General features: G+C 42.1%; 2 protein-coding genes across 3 annotated transcripts; one reads left to right on the top strand and one right to left on the bottom strand.

Annotated features, from left to right (window-relative positions):
- The first annotated feature begins 50 nt into the window (after positions 1–50).
- Positions 51–7,506, top strand: cse1l (CSE1 chromosome segregation 1-like (yeast)). Of its 2 annotated transcripts, none has more exons than XM_085923586.1 (25): positions 51–218; positions 1,349–1,438; positions 1,558–1,700; positions 1,793–1,894; positions 1,979–2,124; positions 2,266–2,356; positions 2,431–2,538; positions 2,660–2,752; positions 2,838–3,005; positions 3,075–3,204; positions 3,281–3,346; positions 3,482–3,684; positions 3,767–3,851; positions 3,977–4,038; positions 4,104–4,240; positions 4,349–4,452; positions 4,525–4,622; positions 4,698–4,848; positions 4,921–5,129; positions 5,273–5,370; positions 5,465–5,550; positions 5,637–5,718; positions 6,067–6,213; positions 6,326–6,557; positions 6,637–7,506. In XM_085923586.1, the coding sequence occupies exons 2-25, from the start codon at positions 1,354–1,356 to the stop codon at positions 6,724–6,726; spliced, it is 2,916 nt and encodes a 971-aa protein (XP_085779712.1). In that variant the 5' UTR covers positions 51–218; positions 1,349–1,353; the 3' UTR covers positions 6,727–7,506. The 2 variants fall into 2 exon arrangements, with proteins under 2 accessions (XP_085779712.1, XP_085779711.1); XM_085923585.1 differs by having other exon boundaries at positions 64–218; positions 1,346–1,438.
- On the bottom strand, positions 7,382–9,462 carry LOC147049249 (retinol dehydrogenase 10-B-like). The gene is made up of 5 exons (XM_085923587.1): positions 9,013–9,462; positions 8,178–8,276; positions 7,923–8,068; positions 7,726–7,857; positions 7,382–7,638 (listed from the first exon to the last, which is right to left on the bottom strand). Exons 1-5 carry the CDS (start codon positions 9,460–9,462, stop codon positions 7,518–7,520), a joined length of 948 nt encoding a protein of 315 aa, XP_085779713.1. The 3' UTR covers positions 7,382–7,517.
- Between the last annotated feature and the right edge of the window lie 8,793 nt (positions 9,463–18,255).

Raw genomic sequence — 18,255 nt, 5'->3', positions numbered from 1 at the left:
TCTTGGGTGCTGTCAAGACGTGAGTCATTGTGAACTTAGGGGCGTAGCTATCTCCAGTGGTTGCGATGTGCGCATGCGCAGTAGTGTGACCGCGCAGTTCCTTTTTGCTCAAGACGTTTGAAAGCTGGCACAGCGAGCACGAACGTGCAGTGTTTGTCTGTGTGTGTGTAATACCGCTGCATCTCACACTGACAATTGAAAAGAAAGTCACAGTAACGGTAAGACTATGATTTTTATCTAGAGTGACGGAGACGTCAAAAACATACATTGGGCTCATTGGCGATTAGATTGCTATAAAAGGCGTGTCGCTGAGGAATGAGCTAACTTTATCCCTTGTATTAGCAACTTAGCGCTATGGCTAGCCTTGGTTCTATTTACAGGACCTGACACTCCATGCTGCTCAGATGTTTTGTCTCGCGGCATTGTAGCTGAGCTAGTATTGCATCCAAATCAAACATAATTTAAAAGTTTACATTTTCACACCACTCTGTACAAAAATAGCTTTTTCAGTCTAGATAACGTTTGGCTCTGAAGTCAACAGGGCCAGCTGAATGACTGCAGGAGTGTAGCATGTTGCTAGGTTAGCTGCTAGCGAGCTAACGTCTGAGCTTTAGGTTCGATGTTTGAATGATAAGTAATAATCAATATTTAGGGGTCAAAAGAACTGTACAATTTTGGCCTGATCGCTCGTGTTTTTGAGACATAGTGTTTTAGATAAACGCGAGCTTTAGCTTGAATTGAATTAGCTGTGTCTTCACGGTAAAGCCATATCCTCTGATACTTTCTGAATTCTAACTCACAAATACAGTACTGTACATCCACACATTTATAAATTGCTGATCGTCATGAGAACGATTGAGCTGAAAGCCTTCCCACCTGACTATGGGCAAGAAGCAGGGTACACCCTGGATTGGTCGTCTGCAAATTGCAGAGCACAAACACACAAATAATCTCATTCATTCATACAGTGCCTCCCTGGTCAATTTAAAGTCTGATATTTTGGAAAGAAAAGGAGGTAACACTGCCTGTCAATTGCAGAATACATATGCAATCAACAGGCCTGGCCGCTAACTAGAAATTTTAGGGGCATGAGCTAAATGGCACGTAACCATGAATTGACTTGTAAAGTAAATATTCTCATTTTCACCGTGTAGTCAGAGGTTTGGAGCAGAGGTTTGTCGGCAACAAAAAATATTCAAGAATTAAAACAATGATTTTTTGGGGTCACACACTTGTGTAGATGAAATTTTGAGTCACACTGACTCGAATTTTAGATATAAAATGCATGAAGTATTTTATTATTATATTGTGGTTAGTAGTGACTCACTCGTGATATTCTTCTCAGTAGCAACCATGGAACTGAATGATGCTAACCTACAAACACTCACAGAGTTCCTCAGAAAAACACTGAACCCAGACCCAACTGTCCGTCGCCCAGGTAAGACACAGAAATTGTTAAAAGCACGTCATACTCGCGCATCAATACATATTTACATGATTTGCCATGCTCATCGAACAGGTCATAACCCCTGCTTTGCATTCTCTCTTCTGTCATAGCTGAAAAGTTTCTTGAATCCGTTGAGGGAAACCAGAACTACCCTTTACTACTCCTCACTTTGCTGGAAAAGTCCCAAGACAATGTTATTAGGGTCTGCGCTGCTGTTACATTCAAAAACTACATCAAAAGGAACTGGCGCGTTGTGAGTTTTGACAACTGGATTGATTATTTTGTCAGTGATGCTGCTGGGTCTGCTATGAACGTTATGATTTATTGTGTGATATTTCTCAAAAGGTTGAAGATGAACCGAACAAAATTTCAGAACAAGACAGAACCACAGTCAAAGCAAACATTGTCAATTTGATGCTTAGTAGTCCGGAACAGATTCAGAAGCAGGTAATCCATCAAAATGCGAATTAAGGACTCCAATTTCTTCTTTTCTGTTTTGAAACAAACCTTCTATTGGTTCTTCTTTTTCAGTTGAGTGATGCTATCAGCATCATTGGACGGGAAGACTTCCCTCAGAAGTGGCCTGACCTTTTGACAGAGATGGTGACCCGTTTCCAAAGCGGAGACTTCCACATTATCAATGGAGTGCTCCGCACTGCACACTCTCTCTTTAAGAGGTAAAGCTCGTTTCTGGCTCATGCACAAAGTCATTCTAATCCAACACGATTAGCAAATCCCACAATCCTCAATTTATCCAACCGCATTGTACTGAGATGCTTCTCCCCCCCCACCCCCCCTATTTGTTTAATCCCTCTCAGGTACCGTCACGAATTTAAGTCAAATGAGCTTTGGTTGGAGATCAAACTAGTTCTTGAAACATTTGCCTTACCGCTGACAGAGTTGTTCAAGGTTTGTTTTGGCACACAAAATTTTCAACCAGTTATGTCGGTAGTTACTTTAGAGACGCTTCTTTTGGGTTGCAGGCTACTATAGAGTTGTGTCAGACTCATGCTACTGATATCAATGCCTTGAAAGTCCTCTTCTCCTCGCTCACGTTGATCTCCAAGCTTTTCTACAGTCTTAACTTTCAGGTTTGTGCACTTTATATATCTGAGTTTAAAAAAAAAACTTCTCAGAACAAAGTCTTGATCACGAGACGTATCCCGTCAATGTATTAATTGTCACTGGCTCTAAATTTTTTTTCCTCAACAGGACCTTCCTGAGTTTTTTGAAGATAACATGGAAACCTGGATGACTAATTTCCATGCGCTTCTGACTTTGGACAATAAACTTTTACAAACAGATGTAAGTGTGTGAAAAGTTTTGACTTAAATTCACGTTTTGCTCCCCGTAAAGGAGATTAAAAATGTCTGTTGTTTCGATTTCTTAGGATGAGGAGGAAGCCGGTCTCCTTGAGCTCCTCAAGTCACAGATTTGTGACAATGCTGCGCTTTATGCTCAGAAGTACGATGAAGAGTTCCAGCCATATCTTCCTCGGTTTGTCACTGCCATCTGGAACCTTTTAGTTTCTACAGGCCAGGAGGTTAAATATGACCTGGTAAGGTTACACACTAACATTTGGTTTCATCTTGGTGTCAACGCTCAACCCATTTTGTTTTTGTTGCAGCTCGTGAGCAATGCCATCCAGTTTTTGGCATCAGTCTGTGAAAGGCCACACTACAAAAATCTATTCGAGGATCAGAATACACTCACGAGCATTTGCGAGAAGGTCATCGTGCCCAATATGGAGTTCAGGAGTAAGGGACTGTTTTCTTTTTAGTTTTGGAGATGTGGAAATTTTATTTGTGACTTTTGTCCACAACATTTTATTAGGTGCGGACGAGGAAGCTTTTGAAGATAACTCTGAAGAATACATCCGGAGGGACCTTGAAGGCTCTGGTAAAGATTAAATTACTGCCTTTTTTTTCCCATGTATAATTAATGATTTCTTATACAATGGATTGCCAAATATTATTTTTTATTGCTCATTAACCCGAGGCAGTTCATTCCTGTACGGCCCTCTTCCCTTCTCAGACATCGACACTCGTCGTAGGGCAGCTTGCGACTTGGTAAGAGGCCTTTGTAAGTTCTTCGAGGGCCCGGTCACCGCTATCTTCTCTGGATACGTGAGCTCCATGCTGGCCGAGTACGCAAAGAACCCCGGTGCAAACTGGAAGCACAAAGACGCCGCCATCTATTTAGTCACATCACTGGCATCCAAAGCACAGACGCAGAAGGTATCGATGGCGGTTTTGTGAATGTTTTCTTGAATGATTACATTTGCCTAAAGAACTCTTGTTTTATTTTTTTCCCCCCCAGCACGGAATAACTCAAGCCAACGAACTGGTGAATTTGACTGAGTTCTTTGTGAATCACATTCTTACAGATCTAAAATCCCCTAACGGTATGTCGTCTCCTTACAATGCACTTGTACGTGTCTGCGACGCTTAGCTTTTGTTACTTTCACCATCTCAAAATACAATTCCTATTGTTCGTCTTTTGACAAGGGGCTTGATGATGTCATTGCAGTGAATGAATTCCCAGTGTTGAAGGCAGACGCCATCAAGTACGTGATGATCTTCCGAAGCCAGGTACGCCCAAACTTGCTTTCTCCTTGGTGTGATGCTGAATAACTTACCTGGTGCTTCTCTTTCAGCTTCCTAAGGAGCAACTGCTGCAGGCTGTTCCCCTCTTGATAACGCACTTGCAGGCAGAAAGCACTGTGGAACACACGTACGCCGCGCACGCCTTGGAGAGGCTATTTACCATGAGGGGCCCAAATAATACAACACTGTAAGTCTTGAGCCACGTATGGCCATCTTCTATGTCCTGGTAATAATGTTCATGTGGTTGAAATCCTCATTTTTTTTAATTTTTTTTTTTTGACTGCTTGCTTTTCAGTATCACCGCTGTAGAGATGGCACCGTTTAGCGACATGCTACTTACCAACCTGTTCAAGGCAATGACTCTTCCTGGTTCATCAGAAAATGAATATATCATGAAAGGTATCCTCAACGTGATCTTCTCTATACTCTCACCGCACAGTTATTTGATGCTTTTTTTTTTTTTTTTTAAAGCCATTATGCGCAGCTTCTCACTGCTCCAGGAAGCCATCGTTCCTTACATTCCCGCTCTGATTGATCAGCTCACTAAGAAGCTGCTTTTAGTCAGCAAGGTAATCTGTTTTGTGAATACACAGCGCTTGTTTGGATTTGCACGACACTAAAGTTTCCTTACGCGTCGCTTTCAGAACCCCAGCAAGCCACATTTTAACCACTACTTGTTCGAGTCCCTCTGCTTGTCTGTCCGGATCACCTGCAAGGCTAACCCCGCCACTGTCGGCAGCTTCGAGGAAGCCCTCTTCCCCGTTTTCACGGAGATCCTCCAGAACGATGTTCAGGGTCAGTTTCCTCCCTCTACGTTTTTGCTGTGCATATTTGAGGCTCACCTTCACTTTTTGTGCTTTGCCGCAGAGTTTCTGCCGTACGTATTCCAGGTAATGTCTCTCCTCCTGGAGATGCATTCCAATTCCATCCCCGCTGCCTACATGGCGTTATTCCCTCACCTGCTGCAGCCTGTGTTGTGGGAGCGCACGGGCAACATCCCCCCTCTGGTGCGCCTGCTCCAGGCCTACATGGAAAAGGGGGGAGCCACTATTGCTGCATCTGCTGCTGATAAAATAGTACGTAACGGCCGGATAACCAGAATGTTGCATGTCTGTCCCCTCTGCCCCCAAAAACGAAAATATTCATGATCTGACTTCATTGTTTATTTCATTCATTGACTTTGCTTTTTTTTTTTTTTTTTTTTCTTCTTCCCCCTCAGCCTGGACTGCTTGGTGTTTTCCAAAAGCTTATTGCCTCCAAGGCCAATGACCACCAAGGATTTTACCTGCTCAACAGCATCATCGAGCACATGCCCCCGTAAATCGGCTCAGCTTATTTGAACATTTGACTGGTGACTCTGATTGACCGGCCGTGACACTTTTTTTTTTTTTTTTTGCTGTTGTTTTGCCAGAGAATCCATCACTCAGTACAGAAAACAGATCTTCATTTTGCTCTTCCAGAGACTCCAAAGCTCCAAAACCACAAAGTTCATCAAAAGTGAGTATAGTCATCAAACTTCATTCATTTCAAAGAAAGTCAATAAATGGAGGTCTAAATTCTTCCTTTCTATGTTGTACTCGCAGGTTTCTTGGTATTTATCAACCTGTATTGTGTCAAGTATGGTGCTATTGCACTCCAGGAGATTTTTGACAGCATCCAGCCCAAGTAAGTCTCATTTGAACACCATTGATGTGACTCTGGTAGCTCCGTTTTTGTTTCGAGGTAAAAACATCAGTCATGAATTATCTTGGTGTCTCCAAAGATTCAAATTGACTGAATCATGCTGCCTCTGTCATGATATATTTTCTACGCAGTACATCTCGGGCTTACTGCAGCATTTTTACGCTTGTGAGCTACAGCCCCAAATAGTTGAGCCTTCAATCGCTGAAGGCCTCATTTCTCAAAATGACATCTTGAATTGTGTTCATAATAATCTCAACTCGGCTCTCGGTAAAAAATAGAATATCAATTGACGGCGTTCAATGACTCCTAAATCTTGTCTGTTTTTACCAGAATGTTTGGTATGGTCCTGGAGAAAATCATTATTCCAGAAGTTCAGAAAGTGTCTGGAGCAGTTGAGAAAAAGATCTGTGCCATTGGTATCACAAAGGTCCTCACCGAATGTCCTGCCATGATGGACACAGAGTACACCAAGCTCTGGTAAGCGCTTATTTGAGTCCTTCTGAAACATTTGCTTCCACTGCGAGATTTGGGAAAAAAATACTTTCCTTTTAAATGTCCAACCTAGTTATTTGCGTGTGTGTTGGGTCAGGCCTCCACTGCTCCAGGCCCTCATTGGGCTCTTTGAGCTGCCTGAAGATGACAGCATCCCCGATGACGAGCATTTCATTGACATTGAAGACACGCCCGGCTATCAGACGGCTTTCTCGCAGCTGGCTTTTGCCGGGAAGAAGGCGCACGACCCTATCGGAGACGCTGTCAGCAATCCGAAAATGTTGTTGGCTCATTCGCTCCACAAGCTTTCTACAGCCTGTCCAGGAAGGGTATGTTTGTCATTGAGCGCCAAATATTTTGATTAGGTTTTCTGTAATTGATTGTTCTTTTATTTTTTTGGGGCTGTAGGTTCCATCAATGCTCAGTAGCAGTCTTAACGCAGACGCCCTCCGGTTCCTGCAGGCTTATTTACAGGGAGCCAATGTGCAACTGGTTTGAACGCTGTTCAATTCAAAAAGACGCTGTCATCTTCACACACACACACACACACACACACACACACACACACACACACGACTGTCGTCAAACAGTGGAATTCACCCCAGAGGTAATCATTCATGAATATGGGTTTCCTCAGACTATAATGATTAGGGTTTTTTTTTTAATTTTTTTTAAAGACCATGACCAAACGGTAGCTTAACACCTACAGATTTGTCTTTTGAGCTCTTGCGTTTGTTGTGAATAAAAGGTTGGAAAAATAAAGGTGCAGAAGTCCCATCAGTCACTTTTCCTACAACAACTCTAGCAAAGAAAATTGAACACCAGGTTTTGAATTTATTTAGGCTTTTTTTTTTTTTTTTTTGTACGTTTGAATTTTGTGTTGCATGTTTCCTGTAGCTTTCGTCATTTCTCGTTTGTTTTGACACTGTTTTTCATGTGAATAAAAAAAAAGAGGCACTTGTATAGATTTGGCCTCTGTATTGCTTTGGTTCCTCCCTTGTGTCTGCGCATCACAATCTCAAATGTAAATGAACATTTTGCATTCTCTAGTATTGGCTTGCTCAACGTCAAAATATCTTAACTGTATTTTACAGACTTTTTATTGACATCAAAATGTTCATTTTATAATCTAGACCAAAAATGAAGACCACAAAATTGCTGTTTTATTGCTATCAAGTCCTGAGATGTCATATAAAAATTGCAGTCGCTTCAACTCTGTTGTAATCACATATTTCATTTCAACACAAATACACGTCATATTAAATATTGTAGAACCAACGACCGGAGTCTCATGATGATTTTATGTGGCCATTACATGTCCTCTGTTCAACGTTCTTGATGAAGGGCAGCATACATTTGTCTCCTCCCATGAAGCGATATGTGGCAAGATTTGCATCCCATGGTAATAAACTACAAAGGGAAAAGAGTACAACACAATAAACTGTCGCCTACTCCTCAAATGTTGAGCAGGTTTTGTGAAAAGTGAACTGCACTTACGCTCGTGTCAAAAACGGGATGTACATAAGGCGAGGGATGCAAACCATTTGCTGTTCTGCCAAAATGGCTGTCATGGACTGCTGAACGGTGTACAGAGGCTCCAATGGTGGGATTAGACTGCGAAGCTCTTTCCTAAAAATTGGAGATTAAATTTTAACGATGTCAGATGGACAATAGAATGATCTGAAGTATTCCACCTGATTTCGCAGCCTGCGAACATTCCCGTGTCCACAATGTAAGGGCAAATGAGTGTGGTTTTAATTCCATCCAGCTCTTCTGCTAACAACTCGTGGGTCAGTGACTCGTGGAAACCGACTGCACCGAATTTACTGGCACAGTAATCCTGTAGGAAAAGCATCGATACCTTCAAACATTTCTTGTAATATACAGTCAGAATCTTTAAAATCATCGGTACGACTTGAGCCCATGTTGAGAATCCCTGCTTTACTTACTTCCACACAAGCAGTGCTGAAGAGGCCAAGAGCACTGGCAACGGTTACGATGTGACCGTGGTTCTTTGCTTTCATCTGGGGCAGGAAGGCCTTGGTCATCTGAGTTTGGAAAGATAATATTAGTCTTGTCGTGTGGCATCGATTGTGTCATTTGTGAACATGACATAAAGAGTGACAAACACCATTTGTACTGTTTGTCACAAGATAGTTCTGGTGTACCTAATGGTGTGACCGCTAAGTGAATATGTTGTGCTGTTATAATGAGCTTCCAGACCGAGGCTGTAAGCGGATCAACAATAGACTCACATGCTTAGACTGCTTGTTCTCATGCCACACCAGCAGACAGCAGAGGTGGGCAACATTTACCCATAAGCTTTGCTAACCAGAAAAATGGACACATTAAGGCCTCATGGGGAAATGTGATGAAGTTGCTGCTCCCTTCACACTCTGGTGCACAAATAGCGACTGAATAGATGTTATGTAACTCATGTCAGGCGAGTAAATGCTGCATGTGGCTTCCCCAACATGGAACCACATTACATTGATGCCAAGTTGTACTAGGGCAGATTTTACTAGACTATTCATTTTCTGATTACATTTGGCTTTTACTCCCTTCAATTGATATATATTCCTCATGCATTGTATAAAAGTAAATATTAAAAATAAAATATGAAAACAAACCCCGGATACCTTGAAATACATAACAATATTTGTACCTCGTTATGTCCCACCACAGCTATTGCATATAAATGGTCTGTCAACAGACAATTGCTCACTTTGAGTTGAATTTGTACTTTTGCTTTTTTTTTTTTTTGCAATCAAAGTCACGTCTCACCCAGAACAATGCGTGGCAGTTGACGAGCAGGGTACGCTCCAGAAGCTCATCGGGGCATTCCAGCAGCCTTCTGCCAGCCACAACGCCTGCGTTGTTGACCAACATGGACACGTCCCCGACCTCCGTCCTCACTCGCCCCGCCGCCTCGTAGATGCTCTCCCGCCGAGAGAGGTCCACCGTGTAGGCGTGCACCTTGACGCCAAGATCCCGGGCCAGCTGGGCGGTGCGTTCGTTGGCAGCCGCGTTGCAGTCCCATAGAACCAGGCGGGCGCCCTCCTTGGCGAACTCCAGCGCGAATAGGCGGCCCAGGGCGCCGCCGGCCCCGGTGATCAGGCACAGTTCCCCGTCTATGCTCTTCAACCTCGGGCGCAGAAAGGTCTGTACAACTGCAGCCAGGATGGCGTAGGTCAGGTCGATGAGCATCAGAAGCAGGTCGACGATGATGATCATGATGTTGCCGCGAGGAGAACTTTGTCGTGTGGTGTGGTGCGGATTGGATGGACATTTTATATAACCCGGATTAGGATTTCGAGTTGACGCTTGGCGGCACCAACAGAACAAGCGTTTTTTTGTGTGTGTGTGTCTGATGTCAGAAAGTAAGTGACCGCTCACGGGTTCATAACCCCAGTCAGGCGAGGCGGAAGATTATGATTAGTAACCATAACCCAACGATACAATCGAACCCCGCTATTCACGGGTTTGTGCCTGTTCCGGCGAAAATCCATGCATTTTGATTTATTCCAGTGCACTATATGCTCATAGTAATCTCCAAAATCTCACAATAGAAGTAATCATTTTTGATCATTCTGATTTAAATTTTGGTAGTGTCCAATCAATGAACCATTCACATAGTGTATTGAGAAAATATTTGTCATTTTATTATCTAGACCAGAGGTGACAAACATAGGCCCAGGGGCCAAATATCTATTCGTACAGTCGTCGTTGACAGGGTACATTGTCACAACTTTGTCACGCCTCTGCTCTCAACCAGTCGCAATTAATTCAAATTTTACGCAAGCCAAATCTATTCTGGAAAAACTCCTTTTGTAGTTATGAGCAATTGATGTAAGGTGGATTATCCTTCCCAGACTAAAAATGTTAAGGTGATAAACGTCTTAGCACGTGTACACAAATCCCGAATATTTTGAATTTTTCTCATGATCAATCCAGAAAATATGTACTGTTTTTACAAACAACAACGAAAACGTTTGTGAAATCTTAAGTAAAGTCTGAAGTTGTGACTGGAGTGATTTGTGTCAATTCTCTGAAAAATTGTGGATCATGATGGCTACAACAATAATGCAAAAATAGCTGTGAGCAAGTGAGAAAGTCTCGCACAACAAGTGGATCATTATACGGGACCTATTTTCTATTGGTAAAACTAACTATTAATTATTAATTAGTAGTTATTGGTGCTTTGAAAAGCGGATAGTTGAATTTTGGTTGCTTAATGTTGGTTGATCTATGAGGGCAATCCTAAGCATCCGTCCGTCCGCACATGGGTCCGCTGGAGTGTTGGCTCGTGAGTGAACGATTCGTTCAAAAAAACGAATGTTTTCAGTGAACGGGAGTGAACGGATCATTTTTACGTTCTTTTTTCAATTCATGACTTCAACCAACATGCATTGACGTAACTTATCCCACATCGTAGGTGTCAGTAATGCACATTGAAGCTGGCGCCACCTCGCCGTAATACAAAACGAAGAAGAAAAATGACGTGACTTCCCGTTCACGAACTAATGGAGCGTTCAAGTGACGTCACAGATCAACCAGCCAATCAGAAAGTGGGGGGTTGTTTGGGTGTGGCACTTTTCACTTTCGTTTAAATTTTGACCATGATTTTTCCCTAATGAAGTGGCCTGTGATTAGGTACACCTGAAAATGGCGGTGTACCTAATGGAGTGTCCTTGTGACGTCACAGATCAACCAGCCAATCAGAAAGTGGGGGGTTGTTTGGGTGTGGCACTTTTCACTTTCGTTTAAATTTTGACCATGATTTTTCCCTAATGAAGTGGCCTGTGATTAGGTACACCTGAAAATGGCGGTGTACCTAATGGAGTGTCCTTGTGACGTCACAGATCAACCAGCCAATCAGAAAGTGGGGGGTTGTTTGGGTGTGGCACTTTTCACTTTCATTTAAATTTTGACCATGATTTTTCCCTAATGAAGTGGCCTGTTATTAGGTAAACCTGAAAATGGCGGTGTACCTAATGGAGTGTCCTTGTGGCGTCACAGATCAACCAGCCAATCAGAAAGTGGGGGGTTGTTTGGGTGTGGCACTTTTCACTTTCGTTTATATTTTGACCATGATTTTTCCCTAATGAAGTGGCCTGTGATTAGGTACACCTGAAAATGGCGGTGTACCTAATGGAGTGTCCTTGTGACGTCACAGATCAACCAGCCAATCAGAAAGTGGGGGGTTGTTTGGGTGTGGCACTTTTCACTTTCGTTTAAATTTTGACCATGATTTTTCCCTAATGAAGTGGCCTGTGATTAGGTACACCTGAAAATGGCGGTGTACCTAATGGAGTGTCCTCGTGACGTCACAGATCAACCAGCCAATCAGAAAGTGGGGGGTTGTTTGGGTGTGGCACTTTTCACTTTCGTTTAAATTTTGACCATGATTTTTCCCTAATGAAGTGGCCTGTGATTAGGTACACCTGAAAATGGCGGTGTACCTAATGGAGTGTCCTTGTGACGTCACAGATCAACCAGCCAATCAGAAAGTGGGGGGTTGTTTGGGTGTGGCACTTTTCACTTTCGTTTAAATTTTGACCATGATTTTTCCCTAATGAAGTGGCCTGTGATTAGGTACACCTGAAAATGGCGGTGTACCTAATGGAGTGTCCTTGTGACGTCACAGATCAACCAGCCAATCAGAAAGTGGGGGGTTGTTTGGGTGTGGCACTTTTCACTTTCATTTAAATTTTGACCATGATTTTTCCCTAATGAAGTGGCCTGTTATTAGGTAAACCTGAAAATGGCGGTGTACCTAATGGAGTGTCCTTGTGGCGTCACAGATCAACCAGCCAATCAGAAAGTGGGGGGTTGTTTGGGTGTGGCACTTTTCACTTTCGTTTATATTTTGACCATGATTTTTCCCTAATGAAGTGGCCTGTGATTAGGTACACCTGAAAATGGCGGTGTACCTAATGGAGTGTCCTTGTGACGTCACAGATCAACCAGCCAATCAGAAAGTGGGGGGTTGTTTGGGTGTGGCACTTTTCACTTTCGTTTAAATTTTGACCATGATTTTTCCCTAATGAAGTGGCCTGTGATTAGGTACACCTGAAAATGGCGGTGTACCTAATGGAGTGTCCTCGTGACGTCACAGATCAACCAGCCAATCAGAAAGTGGGGGGTTGTTTGGGTGTGGCACTTTTCACTTTCGTTTAAATTTTGACCATGATTTTTCCCTAATGAAGTGGCCTGTGATTAGGTACACCTGAAAATGGCGGTGTACCTAATGGAGTGTCCTTGTGACGTCACAGATCAACCAGCCAATCAGAAAGTGGGGGGTTGTTTGGGTGTGGCACTTTTCACTTTCGTTTAAATTTTGACCATGATTTTTCCCTAATGAAGTGGCCTGTGATTAGGTACACCTGAAAATGGCGGTGTACCTAATGGAGTGTCCTTGTGACGTCACAGATCAACCAGCCAATCAGAAAGTGGGGGGTTGTTTGGGTGTGGCACTTTTCACTTTCATTTAAATTTTGACCATGATTTTTCCCTAATGAAGTGGCCTGTTATTAGGTAAACCTGAAAATGGCGGTGTACCTAATGGAGTGTCCTTGTGGCGTCACAGATCAACCAGCCAATCAGAAAGTGGGGGGTTGTTTGGGTGTGGCACTTTTCACTTTCATTTATATTTTGACCATGATTTTTCCCTAATGAAGTGGCCTGTGATTAGGTACACCTGAAAATGGCGGTGTACCTAATGGAGTGTCCTTGTGACGTCACAGATCAACCAGCCAATCAGAAAGTGGGGGGTTGTTTGGGTGTGGCACTTTTCACTTTCGTTTAAATTTTGACCATGATTTTTCCCTAATGAAGTGGCCTGTGATTAGGTACACCTGAAAATGGCGGTGTACCTAATGGAGTGTCCTTGTGACGTCACAGATCAACCAGCCAATCAGAAAGTGGGGGGTTGTTTGGGTGTGGCACTTTTCACTTTCATTTAAATTTTGACCATGATTTTTCCCTAATGAAGTGGCCTGTGATTAGGTACACCTGAAAATGGTGGTGTACCTAATGGAGTGTCCTTGTGACGTCACAGATCAACCAGCCAATCAGAAAGTGGGGGGTTGTTTGGGTGTGGCACTTTTCACTTTCATTTAAATTTTGACCATGATTTTTCCCTAATGAAGTGGCCTGTGATTAGGTACACCTGAAAATGGCGGTGTACCTAATGGAGTGTCCTTGTGACGTCACAGATCAACCAGCCAATCAGAAAGTGGGGGGTTGTTTGGGTGTGGCACTTTTCACTTTCGTTTAAATTTTGACCATGATTTTTCCCTAATGAAGTGGCCTGTGATTAGGTACACCTGAAAATGGCGGTGTACCTAATGGAGTGTCCTCGTGACGTCACAGATCAACCAGCCAATCAGAAAGTGGGGGGTTGTTTGGGTGTGGCACTTTTCACTTTCGTTTAAATTTTGACCATGATTTTTCCCTAATGAAGTGGCCTGTGATTAGGTACACCTGAAAATGGCGGTGTACCTAATGGAGTGTCCTTGTGACGTCACAGATCAACCAGCCAATCAGAAAGTGGGGGGTTGTTTGGGTGTGGCACTTTTCACTTTCGTTTAAATTTTGACCATGATTTTTCCCTAATGAAGTGGCCTGTGATTAGGTACACCTGAAAATGGCGGTGTACCTAATGGAGTGTCCTTGTGACGTCACAGATCAACCAGCCAATCAGAAAGTGGGGGGTTGTTTGGGTGTGGCACTTTTCACTTTCATTTAAATTTTGACCATGATTTTTCCCTAATGAAGTGGCCTGTGATTAGGTACACCTGAAAATGGTGGTGTACCTAATGGAGTGTCCTTGTGACGTCACAGATCAACCAGCCAATCAGAAAGTGGGGGGTTGTTTGGGTGTGGCACTTTTCACTTTCATTTAAATTTTGACCATGATTTTTCCCTAATGAAGTGGCCTGTGATTAGGTACACCTGAAAATGGCGGTGTACCTAATGGAGTGTCCTTGTGACGTCACAGATCAACCAGCCAATCAGAAAGTGGGGGGTTGTTTGGGTGTGGCACTTTTCACTTTCGTTTAAATTTTGACCATGATTTTTCCCTAATGAAGTGGCCTGTGATTAGGTACACCTGAAAATGGCGGTGTACCTAATGGAGTGTCCTCGTGACGTCACAGATCAACCAGCCAATCAGAAAGTGGGGGGTTGTTTGGGTGTGGCACTTTTCACTTTCGTTTAAATTTTGACCATGATTTTTCCCTAATGAAGTGGCCTGTGATTAGGTACACCTGAAAATGGCGGTGTACCTAATGGAGTGTCCTTGTGACGTCACAGATCAACCAGCCAATCAGAAAGTGGGGGGTTGTTTGGGTGTGGCACTTTTCACTTTCATTTAAATTTTGACCATGATTTTTCCCTAATGAAGTGGCCTGTGATTAGGTACACCTGAAAATGGCGGTGTACCTAATGGAGTGTCCTTGTGACGTCACAGATCAACCAGCCAATCAGAAAGTGGGGGGTTGTTTGGGTGTGGCACTTTTCACTTTCATTTAAGCTTTGACCGTGATTTTTCCCTAATGAAGTGGCCTGTTATTAGGTACACCTGAAAATGGCGGTGTACCTAATGGAGTGTCCGAGATGACGTCACAGATCCAACACCCAATCAGAAAGTGGGGGGTTGTTTGGGTGTGGCACTTTTCACTTTCATTTAAGCTTTGACCGTGATTTTTCCCTAATGAAGTGGTCTGTTATTAGGTACATCTCATGGACACTTTAATAGGTACACCACACGAGGTAAAAAAAATAAATACGAAAGTGTAGCAAACGATTCAGTGAATTATTGATTGACTGATTGAACTGATTCTAAAGATTCAGTTCACTTAAAAGAACTGGAATGCACGTAACTAGTGCGCTGTCATTTAAAACCACAAGAGGGCAGTGTTGTTTTAGATTTCCAGTCACGACCGTCACCCACGACCATTCTTAAAACTTGCCTTTTTATACGCTACCACCTACTCTTAAGTGATATGATAGTCACTTTTTTTTTAATGAAAAAACTTGATGTCACCGAATAAGGCTCAGGGGACCCAGGCTGGAGTATCTTTATTATTCAAGAGACAATTGCTTCAAAATTGCTCACCATCAGACAATTTAAGACTACATTTGACAATATATTTACAGTTTGTCAATCAGCGCTACATGCATCAAAGTCAAACGTCAACTTTTACAATGTTTGTAAGAAAACAAACATTTGGTCAGAGACATAAAGGGGTATTTCAAATCGACACAATTAGGGTCTCGAAGAGGTTTATATCCTCAGGCCTGAAGCAGAAAGTAGTATTGGTTCAAATGAATCATGTGCTTGTATTTGGCTTCAACCTCTTATATTGTGCTTTGAGAAGTTACCTAATGACAGTCCTTCAGCCATCAGGGACCAAAAACATATCATGGCGCTCAACAACAGGACGTAAGGGTACAAAAATGAGCAAGGACGCTGGAAGTTAATCCATCAGAGAACAAAATAATCATTTAAGTGGATTATGTGTTGTTGGGAAAAAAAAAAAAAACTTATGCTGCGAGGCTCATTTTCACACATGTAAGATGACCTAATGCAAATGAAGCTTCACTGTCTGGCACACCAACCTTTTCTCCTTACGACTGCTTTCTCTGCTTGATGTGTGGACCAAACCAGCGGGACACCAATTTATTACTCCTCCAGGAAGTGAACATGGAAGAAAAATAATGGCCCTACAGTAGTGCTAAACAGTCTACACACCTCCGTTATTTTTATATAAAGAAAAAGAAAAGCCCAAGATTTGTCATTTCAAACCATTAAATGTAACCAACAACCTGTGCAACTCAATTGAAAAAAACAAAACAAAAAACAGGTTAAAGAAGGGAAATACAAATATTTACAGTGTTGCACACCCTTCTAACCCTTCGATGCAATACCTAGCTTGCATGTCTTGAAATCTCTCACGCCAGTGACTGCTCTTAACATTTCCTGTATGTTGAGTAGCTCGCTACTTTAGAAAGTTTGTTGCATGATGCCCATTGGTGTAACCGAGTCTCCTCTGCTGTCCCAGACTGGCCAGTTGCATGCATGCCGTCATATTTATAGAACGATCACACATCCTCACAAAGGATGTCTCAACCCAGAGGCAATTTTTGCATCGTCATTCCGCACAAAGGACCCGAGCGGTTTTGATAATGAAAAATAGAGTGCATGAGTGCTGTGTATTATTGAGCTATACTTCATGCTGACAGTACGTTGGCCCGTGTCTTTCTTTCTAAAAGAACATGAGAAGTGCAAGCAATGGCCTCATGATTCCAAGCAGACTGCACTGCATACATCACGGATGTCAGTCGTAATTAAACTGACAGCTCTGCTTGCTCCAGTCCCCTTCCTGTTTCACCTCCGTTGCCCCGATGTGGCAAGGTAAATATTTAGAGTTTGTGGCTGGGTAATGCTCTGGTTGGCCACTTAAAATGATGATGTTTTGGAGTTAGCAAAAAAAACAAAAATAAATAAAACTTGCAAAACTTGATGAGACCTCATTATATATATCTATATGTAGCAATCATTTGCTGACATTCTATGACAGGGGTGTCAAACTCATTTTTTTTCCCGGGGCGCATTGTAGTCATAGCTTCTTTCGGAGGGCCGTTATGACTGTCATGACTCATATTATATCCTACTAAAAGCTACAAAACAAACTGACTAATAACTCCTTTTCAAATCAGACGAGTAAAAACTGGTCAAATATTTAAATAAAAAAAGATATTAAAAGTGAAGACAATTTGCCATTCTAGTAATGACACACGAATTTGATGCACAATTTGTCTTTTGCGGGCCACATAAAATGATGTGGCGTATCTGGTCCCGGGCCTTGAGTTTGACAACAGTGTTCTATGATGAAGAACTTCATCACTGTAAATTAGACCCCTGCTCGCATCAAAAGTGAGCAATCCGGTCACCATGGAAACAGTGATTGTCCACTTTACCGAGCGAGCGTGTTTGCACCTGTATGTGACTGAAGCCACTTTCGTTTTAACTGTGAAATGTTAAAATGCTGTTCAAGGATCCTCAAATGACTGCAAGTTGTATATCTGAACATTTTTGAAAATGGTTGTTAACCAAAATATTCAAATCATTATTATTTTTAATTTCCATTTTCTTTCTATTTTTCTCATTTTTAATAATTATGTACTGTGCCAGATTGGTGTGGATGTTGAATCTTCATCAGTGTGACAGCATGAGGGAACCTTTTGTCCTTTTGCCAAACACAAAAACAAAATTTGCTATTTGCACTATTGTTGCTTTGAGTGTAAATATGATGAACCACCTTCAAAACATGGCGGGATGACAATGTTAAAATATCATGCTGGGATGATCAAAGCCGTGTTGTTTTTCATTCAGGCGTACATATAAACTAAAATTTGTTTGGATTGCTGACACAAATCATGTAAGCACATGGTGTTTCTTTGCAACTCACGTCATGAAAGCTTCTCGTTTACATATCGAGAGCCTTAATTTAAATAATCAAGTGAGCTAAATAAATTCAAGTGCGGTGTCCTTTAATGTGTCTGTTTTGCGCCAAAGAAATGAGCTCCCTGAAGTAAGTCATACATTTATTCTACTGTATGTTGCAGACAGAGTTGTCTTTGGTTCTTCATATTGCACAAAAGATAAAGGGAGAAACGTTTTACACAAGGAGACATAAGCAAACGTTACAAATGTATCTACTGCTTAGTTTCAGCTAATAAATGCAACTTGAAAATAATGCATTTCATACATTAAAATGCACAACTATGAGGTTAGGACAGTATATATCTAAGAGTCCATTCTTTTATAAAATCTCTTAAAAATATAAATTATTTTCTTTTCCTTGTACAATAAACAGGCATTGTTTGTAATATGCTATTTTTTTTTAAAGTAATACATTGTACAGTATCCCCCACAATACAATTTCAGCATCGCCTATCCAGCTAAAAAGTGATGCCCAAGAACATCTGCCAGCGTGAACACGTACAGTGGACGTGACA

This window comes from Syngnathus leptorhynchus, chromosome 11, assembly GCF_054491065.1.
Source record: "Syngnathus leptorhynchus isolate UIUO chromosome 11, UIUO_Slep, whole genome shotgun sequence".
Lineage (NCBI taxonomy): Eukaryota > Metazoa > Chordata > Actinopteri > Syngnathiformes > Syngnathidae > Syngnathus > Syngnathus leptorhynchus.
The sequence above is the reverse complement of the archived record's forward strand: the minus strand, read 5'-3'. Positions and strand labels throughout refer to the sequence as shown.

Bases quoted from the DNA above. Each gene is read 5' to 3' on its own strand.
- LOC147049249 (XM_085923587.1), bottom strand. From the start codon at position 9,462: ATGATCATCATCGTCGACCTGCTTCTGATGCTCATCGACCTGACCTAC. The intron at 8,069-8,177 runs GTAAGTAAAGCA...CTTTTCCTACAG, and splicing joins TCAGCACTGCTTGTGTGGAA to GATTACTGTGCCAGTAAATT. The intron at 7,858-7,922 runs GTGGAATACTTC...TCCAATTTTTAG, and splicing joins TTCGCAGGCTGCGAAATCAG to GAAAGAGCTTCGCAGTCTAA.
- cse1l (XM_085923586.1), top strand. From the start codon at position 1,354: ATGGAACTGAATGATGCTAACCTACAAACACTCACAGAGTTCCTCAGA. The intron at 1,701-1,792 runs GTGAGTTTTGAC...ATTTCTCAAAAG, and splicing joins TCAAAAGGAACTGGCGCGTT to GTTGAAGATGAACCGAACAA. The intron at 4,453-4,524 runs GTATCCTCAACG...TTTTTTTTAAAG, and splicing joins AAATGAATATATCATGAAAG to CCATTATGCGCAGCTTCTCA.